The sequence below is a fragment of the Antrostomus carolinensis genome, unplaced genomic scaffold (assembly GCF_000700745.2).
Source record: "Antrostomus carolinensis isolate BGI_N321 unplaced genomic scaffold, ASM70074v2 scaffold490, whole genome shotgun sequence".
NCBI lineage: Eukaryota > Metazoa > Chordata > Aves > Caprimulgiformes > Caprimulgidae > Antrostomus > Antrostomus carolinensis.
The window spans coordinates 75,069-85,211 of NW_010290291.1; the positions used below are offsets into that span (position 1 = coordinate 75,069).

The window sequence follows — 10,143 nt, forward strand, 5'->3', positions numbered from 1 at the left end:
ATAGATGATATTGAGAGGGTGGCAAAGTAGAAAGGAACATCACAAAGTTTCGCTGGTCTGCAAAAGGCAGGAGGCTTTGTAGAATGTAAGGAGATGGGGCAATTGAAAGGTCATGTTCAAAAGTGATAAAATCATGTTATTTATGTATTTTCTTACTAGATTTATAAATGTCAAAAGGGTCTTGCTGAAGTTGTATAGAAGATTGCATACATGTTCAAGATCTCTTTTAGATAACATCAAATAGCATTTCTACATGTGCTTGTTAACCATATGGAGAGGATCTGTAAAACCATCAGGATTTAAAACCATCTTTTACCTGCAAGGGACTGAAACAACTTCAGCCCAATCCATATCTCAAGGGTTTCTTGCATCTGCTTCTTACACATCTATTGCAGATAAGATGACCAACTTGATTTTTGAGCTAATCTAGTTGGGTATTTATGTGTTCTTGTGGCTGCAGTGGATGTTGGTTCAGTAATTTGAAGTTTTATTTCAAGAAATAAGGGAAGCCTTCAGTCCATGCTTTCTGTAAGAGAGAATTGAGTGAAATGCCTGTTCAGTATATTGAACTATAGTCCAAAGATGTTTTAATTTTAACAACCAGACCTTGGGTTTTTGGCACCTCAAGAAAGATATCTGTCACATTTGAGTGTGGTATGACCCAGTCTGAGATTGAAGTGGAGGCAGTGATCACAAGGGGCAAGGTATATGTCAATTCAATCTCCATCTTTCCATCCATATTTCTGAATCACACATACCAATACAGAAAACTTGTCATTTTTGCTTTGTTCCTAGAACTGGGTTTCAAAGCCAGCCACAGATAACAGACATCTTTTCGTAGCTGGTGCTATTGAAACAAAGAGCAAAGATAAATCAATTTTTCTTCACCTTTTTTTTTTTTTTTTTTTAAAGTAATTCCATGTGTGATACTTTTTCCCTTTCTGTTTTCCTAACAATCGCACTAACATAAAGGTAGCCTGTTGTTCTCTCCTACAATTGAAGTTTGATAGTCAGGAGCTTGAAGTACTTTACACGCATTTTTTTAATATATATATATGTGTGTGTGTGTGTATGTGCACAAACACACTCTCATTCACTCATTTTTATCCTTTCCATCTCTCAAATATGATGATTTTGTGGTTTTAATAACTTTTGAGCATTCAAGGAGCAGCAGTAATGTAAAGCATTTGGTGAGAGGCAGTGATGCTTTTTGCACCATTAGGCAGGAAAAACATTGCAGCATAGGTGGTATCATACTTCATTTCATATACGGTGGACAACATGAACCCTGTAGATTTGTGACTCTTCCCTACTATATCACCTTAGTACTTACCGCTATGTAACATTCATTAGAGGTAGGAAATTTGAGGCAATTTCTTTATTGTTATAAAGTGTTAGGGCCAAATAAGAAAAAAGCTGATTTTTTTTTTTTTTTTGGTAGACTAGAAAGAGGTGGCTACTGAAGATGCCCTCCTCACTTGTAGGAAAAAGTATTGCCATGTGTTTCTGAATCACATGCTCCCTGGAAAACTGAAGAACATTGACCAGCTTTAGACAAAGAGACAATAACCTACATCTTTTCAGCTACAGAGCAAGATGATGTGGCATGACATGTCCCCATGTCAAATGCCTGTTCACCGCCATGCTTAGTGTCAGAACAGTTAATGAAGAGAAGCTTCTGAAAACTTGGAATAGTAGTGGAGCTACTCTCCTGCAGTCACTGCCAGCTTGGGGTGCTGGCAGTAAGGAGGAAGCAAGATGCTTAGATTTAACAGGCTTGAACGCCTGCTTGGGAGCTAAATCTGAAGTACCATAGGCATGAATTTCAGAAATGACAACCAACTCCACATGAATTATTGAAATTTTTCAGTGAAAATATTTCAGTGAAGGTGATCAGTCTTTTATTTAAAACATTAGCTTTGTTACTATCTGGGCATACCTAGTTTAGATCATTTGGGGGTCATCCTCTGTAAAACTGAGAGGATGGCAAAAAAACCCCAAACCTAATATGACTTGAGCGTTGATACTGTGTTGATAAATACTCAAGAAACTGTAGTAAATAATCAGATATTTATTAATACCCTGTAAGGAAGATAAGTAAAAACTTAAGAGCTGGCTTTAATCTTTGGGCACTGAATAATCCCCGAGTAGGTGATCCTTCACTTCTGATTCAGGTAAGATTCTGCCACTTTAACCACGTCCCTAACCGTATTTTTTTTCTCCCTTTCCATGGTAGGTTATGTGTTCTGTATGTTACATCGCCTGCCTGAACAACATGACTGCACATTTGACCACATGGGACGCGGGCGTGAGGAAGCCATTATGAAAATGGTGAAACTGGATCGGAAAGTAGGGAGATCTTGCCAACGCATTGGCGAAGGATGTTCCTGAGTGCAAGACTGCAACCAAATGCTGTTCTCTTAGTTCACTAATGTTAGCCTTATTTAGGACAAAGTCAGCCAGACACCTTGTACTAGGCAAGTTTCAGACTACAGCCAATCAGTTTCCTTTCTTTAGCCAACCGTCCTGGTACTGTAGTTTAGGGGTTGATGGTGGTTGAAATTGATTTCTGGCTGGTTACTAAGGTGCCTGCTAGCCACCGTATAAAAAATAAACGATGACGAAATATTACTTTTGAGCATGGCTAGTGGATTTAAACAAAACAAGAAAAATCCAAAGGCTTCTGTTATTGCTGGAGTCACTCTAAAAGCCTTACGCTGGAAACATTCCAGCTGCAGAGTTAAAACAAGTAGTTGTATAGAAGCTGGTGTAAAAGTTTGCTATGCACATGGCTTTCGGACAAACTGTTTAATGTGCAGCCTTTCACCTCTTCACTGCTAGTGAATCCTGAGGAGGTGAAATACTACTAAGAGCAGCAACTGCAGCTGCTTAAGCCCAGAAGACCTGACTGGTCACTCGTGCCTTCATCGCGTGTGGCTTTTGAGTTAGGCAGTGTCACCAGCATCAGGGATTCTGCTGGGGTAGGAACATCTTTCTGGTTCTGCCCAGGAAGCCAAAAAGAAAAGGGGACAGAGATTCTTATGAAAAATTTTTATATCTATCTTACTGTAAAGAACCTATCAGGGTTTGTTTGGTTTTGGTTTGTTTTTGGTTTTTTTTCTTTCTTCTCAGTTAAATTATGATCTCACTTTAAAGCCAACTCCATCCCAGAGCAGGAAATGGTGCATACTTTTTACAAGGCATCCACAGAGATCTACGAGTTGTGTGAACAGATTCCACATACCTTGAGCAGTGCAGCCATTCCCACCCGCCGAAACCTGATTGGCTCTTGTTTGCCTTTTGCTAAGTGCAGGTATCTGATAATTGATCAAATAAGGCTAATTCACAGCACAGTAGCCATGGCTGGATTCTACAGACTGACTTTCTGTAGCTAGACTTATATATTGGGGACAAAAAAGGACATTTTGTAGCAAACGGAATTCAGTAACAGTATTGGGGAACAACCGGTAAGACACCCTTTATCAGTTCGAGTTTGTGTTCCTCGCTTCCAGAGTGTCAATGAGATAATCAGATGGGCTATATCAGCCCTGGTTCTATGCAGCTGAACGCTCTCATCGAAGTCTCTGCCCGCATCTATTGCAAAGCAAGTATAGCAAGTGAATATGAAAAGCATTACATGGAGTAGAATGTTTTGGATCTGTTTAGACCTGTGGTTCTGTATTACGGTATGTCACGTTGAGCTGAGCTGAGCTGAACTGAATTGCACCAGTCTTGTCAGTTTGGAAACAAATGCAAACACAGTAATAACATGTCTCCTGCTGCACACAGGGTTTATGCAGGTAAAAAGGATTGTACTGATGTGGCCCAGCTTAATCCTGAGTGAATTTAGCTGCTTGGTCTATTAGTAAGGTATTTACAATCAGGTAAATTTGTAAGAAAACCTGAGGGAGGGAAGGATTTTGTATCATCTTCAAATACTGGGCAGATACAAAACATCAGAGGTGTAAGTAATATGTCACTTGAAAAACCCCAGTGTTTTGGGAGTAAGCTTGTGTGAGTCATCCTCCATTCTACTTGTTACAGGTAACTAACTCCTTATTGGCCAAATTATATTGTTACTTTGGTAGCCAGCTAGGAGCATTTAACAAGGAGACAACTAATTTAAAAAAAAAAAAAAAAAGAATATATATATAGATGTCTCTCCACACACACACTCAGCATCTGACTGTATTAGCGTTAATTAACCATGAAGCAAATCGGAAGTGTCCCATCATTATAAAATGCAAGCTACCCAAAAAGCAAGCTGTTTTTTTTATTATTGTTATTATTCAAGAATATGAAACCAGCAGCAAAATCTTCTGTGCTGCATTTTCAGGAAACAGTCCTGGTGAGAAGGACTGTCCAAGGCTATTATTTACATTTGCTGTGAGGAATTAAAAAAACCCATGGATTTTGGCGGCTGCTGTGATACGCACTTTCTTTTCCTACAAAATCCTGTCATAACATTTGATGGGCATTCTGATAGATACACAAGACTTTTCTGCATTAATACTGAAGATGCTATTTTGTTCCTCTTTATTATTCTCTTTAATCTCGTTACAAGTGCACAGATGGTTTCAAGGTGGCTCTTGAGAGAACACTACTTAAAGTTCATGTGAATTATGGACAATGTTCACTTTAAACAAAAAAGTTGGGGAGGGGGTTGTTCCTTTGCAGTATCTGTTCTGTGAAGTTTGTTAAACGTAAAGAAAGCTTAAGTTCTTGTATCTTAAAGGAAGATCTTATTTAACCCTTTTGTGTTCTAGATTTACTTACACATGTAGCCTAGAGCTCAGTTTTAGTTTAACATTGTGAAAATATTAAAAGAATCTTGTAACTTTATTCTTTTTCCTCCTGCTAAAAAAAAAAAAATTAAACCAATCAGATTAAAGTTTGAATTCCTTTCTGCCTATTCCAACAGGTCTTCCTATTTTGCACCATTTCTTCTGCAAGTTCACGTAAGAAATATGAGTGGGGAAAATACCACCATTAGGCCAGCAACTTCAAGCTGAATTTACAATTGGTGGCAGGTGGACAGTATTTTCTGCCACTTTTGAAGGGGACAATAATATTTCTGCTAATTTCAAATTTAGTGATTTATTTTGTAAGCAAATCTGCCTAAATCTACTGCAGCCTGAATATTGATCAGTTTAACTGAGGATTAGATTAGATACAGTAATCAAATGAACAAGTTGTTCATACTCTTAAGTCAAATGTGTACCCTGTGCACTGTATCATTGGCATCAATGTTTTAAAATGTTCTAAATGTTCTTTCCTGCATTTTGACAACTTCTGCACCTGAAGGAACTCTCTTCCAAGTAATAATGGGCTGTATTCATAATGGATAAGTAGAAGAATAAATATTGTTTCTCAACATTTAGATACTAGAAGCACAAATTAATTGCCAAAAACAATGGACTGTATTAGAGGGAGAGAGAATACCAAGGTGATTATTTAGAAACAGTTTTGAAAATTGCTTGGAGTTGAAACTGTGCCTAATTCATGGGACACACACACCCATTTTTCCTCAAATTACTGTACTACATTGAATTATAAAACTGCGTGATTCTTGAACAAGATGGCTGTGTTATAGTAAAGGTAAGTTACATAAAACAGCTCTGCCTTTTCATCAAGTTTCAGACCCCTAGCTGAGAGCAAGCCCAGGCATCAAGGAAAAATAAGAATTGCCCATGAAGGCTGCTATGCCAGAGCCTGTCCTTAATTGCACTGGTTTCTGTTTTGAAGCAGAATGAGAAGCGATGTAACTGGAAAATGATGTACTTGAGAATGTGAACTATTCTTTGTAGCGCACAGGCAACACCCTAAAAAGAGTCCTGGTGCAATTATAGCAATCCAAAAGTAATATTAACTGATTTTATCTATTCCTTGGAAGGTGATAAATACATGCAAAACCTGAATTTTGCATGAGTTTCTTCTTTTGAACAAACTGCAGTCCCCTGGCCCCTTGAACACAATGTCCTGTTTATATTTCCTTGTGGTGTTCGGTTCATCCTACAATCCTAGCCGCTCCTTCTGTGACTGTGCTACAGCTTAGATATAAATCAGTAAGGGATAAAAGCACTTTTTAAAATCTCACAATGACCATTTCAGTACAAAGACTCACCAGGGAAGAAGACTGATACTAATGGTGTCATAAAAATATAGATTTTATAATAGGTTCCAAGAAATGCTTCAGTGGAATAACTGACGGCACCTATGCTCACAGTTGATGTGTACACAGTTAAGTACCCAGACAAATTAATTAACATTCTCTTTGTTGTAGTTACTGAAACTGTCAGTCATCAGTGGAACTGCAAAGAGAAGGTCTAATCAAAGTAATCCCCTAATGTCACAATGAGATTGTAGCCAGTTCGTGCTGGAAATAATTTTCTATGCTCTGGGAATTTATGCTCCCTAGAAAACAAAGGGAAACATTTAAGACACCACTACTTAAAATGAACTGTATTGTTACTAGATGTTTATTTCATCAAATACCTTATTAGAATTCTGCACAGAACAAAAATAATATAAGCAGTAGTAAGCTGTGGTTCAACTCAAAAGGTGATGTGGCAGGAGCTGCTGTATAAGGCTACAGTTCTAGTGTAACCAGTTCCTAATCTTACACTTAGCTGAGACTGTGTCTGTACATACTTTGCTACACAAAGGAGCACACTGGAAAACAGTGCAGAAGATTTAATTGTTCAAAAATATTCACAGTGCACATTTTACATGGTGAACTTGTGCAATAGTGGGCTTTATCTCTCAGTATTAGCAGCTTTTCCAGGAAAACAAATTAATCCTGCTGGAAAGAGCCACTCTTAAATAAGAGTTCTCAAAGACATCAGTGAGAAGGGCATATTTCTCTTTCTCTTCCTAGCCCTCATTCATTTCTCCTCTTTGCTGAGACAGTCAGCATGTGCAGCTGGGCATTTGAAAGTAGTTCTGCTTGAATGTTGCTCTTTTTGGCTTTTCAGTACTCGCCACAGGGGGGAAAAAAAAAAAAAGCATCAACTTTGTTCTTTGTGCAAGCCCCTGCCCACTAGTTCAAGCAAATAAAAATATGGGTCTGTCCAAGTGATAACCTCCTGGTGTATTTAGTACAGCGACAGGCTGTTTCTTCAATTAACTGCAACTTAATGCAGATGTCATTTACTTGTTCTGGTTGTTAGGCTGTGGCTTTTTTGAACTTTAGATCTATGATACTGTTCACATACACCATCCCCTGAACTCTGCATGCCTCATCTTCCAATCTGAGGTTGAGCCAGAAGGAAAGGCATGAAAAACAGGAGGCAGAAAGTGCTTAGGAACTCACATCCACCTCCCTCTGCAAGTCAGCTCAGATCATAAAATGGTAAAGAGGCAAACAATTACTTGCCAAACAGCCCCAGCTTTCTTGACTTGGTACTAAAGATGACTGTTTTACTTCATCTTTGTGAATATACCTGAGTAGAGTTTGTCTGAGTCAATTCTGCAACATATGTTATATACAAAGAAAGTAAAAATGACTGTCATAATTAGAAAACATTTTTGATGGATTATTTAGTAATAACTACATATTTTGCTACAGGACCTTCCTATTTTGCAATATCCTGCTATTTTCTTTGGAAGAAAACAAAGCAGAACTTTATAAGACTAACTGCAAACAATTTCAAATTCAATACATGCATCTGAAGCATTAGGAAAAGATTACTGAAATTATACATAGTTTTTAAAGATGATGACTGCATCCTCTAACAAAAAGGTTTTGTTCTTCAGGTAGTAGCAAGTGTTGACTGCAATGGTTTAACCATAAGCAGAATGTTCCTTTCTGCTAGGTTTGTGCAAAGCCAATAACATGCAATGGGATGCTGTGAGTTAATAACTTGTAGCATGGTGCAGTGACTGTGTAAGTACTGAGAATAAAATTCTAGAGACCTATTATTGTCTGTCGGCTCTCCCTTCACAGGAAAGGACAGGAGATGGCACCCGCTATTTCCTTGTTGCTTAGTCCCTTTTATTCCTTTCCGAGGTGCAGAAGACATTATCCTTCTCATCTACCAAGCATGTTCAGGTGGATGGGAAACCACATTCTAACAAGAATTATAAACACTTCAGGGTTTAAAAAAAAAAAAAAAAAAAGTTGACATTTCTGAAAGCAAAGTGTTGATGTCATCTGTTGTATCAGAGATGCAACACCAGAAGGAGGTCTCTTTAGAGTTTGCAAAACACTTGAAAATGTGTTTCTCCTCTTATATTGTTCAGGGTCTCTTTGAAGCAAAGTAGGGAGGAAAAAAAAAAAAATAAAGCATGGTATTGTATCATCTTTTGCAAGGAAAGCCTGCATGATCAGCACTTCTGCATTAAGGAAGCTAAATGAAAGGTTCATTGGTAACTCCTGAAATGCTTAGTCTTGTTTTCAAAGGAGTAAATAATTGTAAGACCCAGAGGAGGGAGAAGAGAATGAGTCTTCTGCTATATAAGTGAAATTCAGCGTTCATTCCAGCAATCGTTAGTTGGGGGGTTTCCTGGTTTGTTTGTTTGTCTTTTTCCCTTCTGCAGTATTTAAAGTATACTACATTTGCTTTAGATTCCTGAAAGCATTTGCTTTAGATTCCTCAAAGACATCCAGGAGATGTCTTTGAACATGCATACTACATTTGGCGGCAGCGTGAGGAAGATAATGAGCTCCAAGAATAAGTTAAAATTTAAGTTAACCACTGCTGGCTAGCACAACTATTCTTGTCTACACTGGAGTTTTAAAATTATGGCTACCTACAAATGTTTTAGCTGATCCACCTGTATCAGCTTTGCATTAATCTTGCTCCTTTGGATAGCCTGTCATGCACAGCAGCCACAGGTGTTACATTTATTCTGGCAGCATGCAGACTTTCCCCCTCATTACTCCATCATGTTTATATAGATTAAAATACTAATCAGGTAAACAGCAGTTAGTTACAAATTCTATAGCTGTCTTCAAGTCACGCTGCATACTCATAGTTTTCTTTCTGTTTCTGACTGATTGGTCTCAGGTCTTATCAAAAATAATAGTTCCAAACAGATCTTTCTATACAGAGACACAAACACACACACAAATCTCCTGCGACATCAAATGGCTGAAGCAGAATTATGCTTCTGGGCTAAAACCAGCTTTCACTGTCTGCATGCCCACACACATAATCAGTCCTTGTCTGGCTTGTCTTCTGGGGAATTGTAGCATTTGCCTGTTTAATAGTAGCTATAGTTTAATCATGATCAACTACTATAGTCCTGGAAGCATGATGATGCTCATTTGCAATCCCTAACAGGTGAGAAGCTTGAGTGAATGCTGACAGTTACAGGTATTTTTCAATAGTGTGTCTCATGCTATTCCTAGGGGCACAGAATTCTGTGAGGGAGTGGATGAAGGGTCCATGTGTGTAGGTGTAAGATCAACTAGGTGCTGCTGACCATATTCCAGCTGCTCCCTTAACAGCAATACTTTGCCTTTGTTTGAGGCAGCAACTCCTGCTAAATTAGTGGGAGCAGGGAAATATCTGCTATTTGAAACTTCTTATCTGATACCTCTGCCAGCCTCTGTTCGAGGCCCCATGCAGGCCTTCATTTCTCCACTCCGTGGCTTCTCTGCTGTAATTTCCTTAGGCTTTCTCCACCGCTGCTTTTGAAAATTATCCCTCATCAACTACAATGCACCCCCCCCAGCTGTCACATTCAAAGACAGTCTAGTGAAGACAACATAACAGTAGAGATGATCATGTCTAAAGGTATTGAGGTTTGTATTGCCAGTAGCTGTTTCCATCTGTAATGAAAATGGTATTTTTAAGTGTTAAATGACTGCTGCTGTTAAGTATATGCAATTCCTAGAGTTGTCTTAATACACTGTAGCAAGTAACAGTAAGGGTGAGTTGTACTTTCCATTTAAACCCCTTCTTCATTGCTTTTAACTTTCTTTATGGACTTTCTCAGTACAAGGAACCTTAAGGCTACCTTGATACTACAGCTGCTAGAGATATGCAAGCAGTGTTTAATTGTACCTCTACAGGTACCAAATACCCATCCAGATGAAGACTATTTTTTTTTCTTTGTTCTGCCTTTAATTCTTTCTGTTGTTAACCCAATGCTGTGGATACAATATAAAGCTATCACTTATTTGCCAAGTAATCCTAA

At 38.3% G+C, this 10,143-nt stretch overlaps 1 protein-coding gene across 1 annotated transcript in view; it reads left to right on the forward strand.

Annotated features, from left to right (window-relative positions):
• ZFAND3 (zinc finger AN1-type containing 3) overlaps positions 1-3,641 on the forward strand; it is a 47,597-nt gene extending 43,956 nt beyond the window's left edge. The window contains exon 4 of the mRNA XM_010172460.1: positions 2,237-3,641. Within this exon, the coding sequence (XP_010170762.1) occupies positions 2,237-2,391 (155 nt within the window). The 3' untranslated portion in view covers positions 2,392-3,641. The remainder of the gene's footprint in view (positions 1-2,236) is intronic.
• The last annotated feature ends 6,502 nt before the right edge of the window (positions 3,642-10,143 follow it).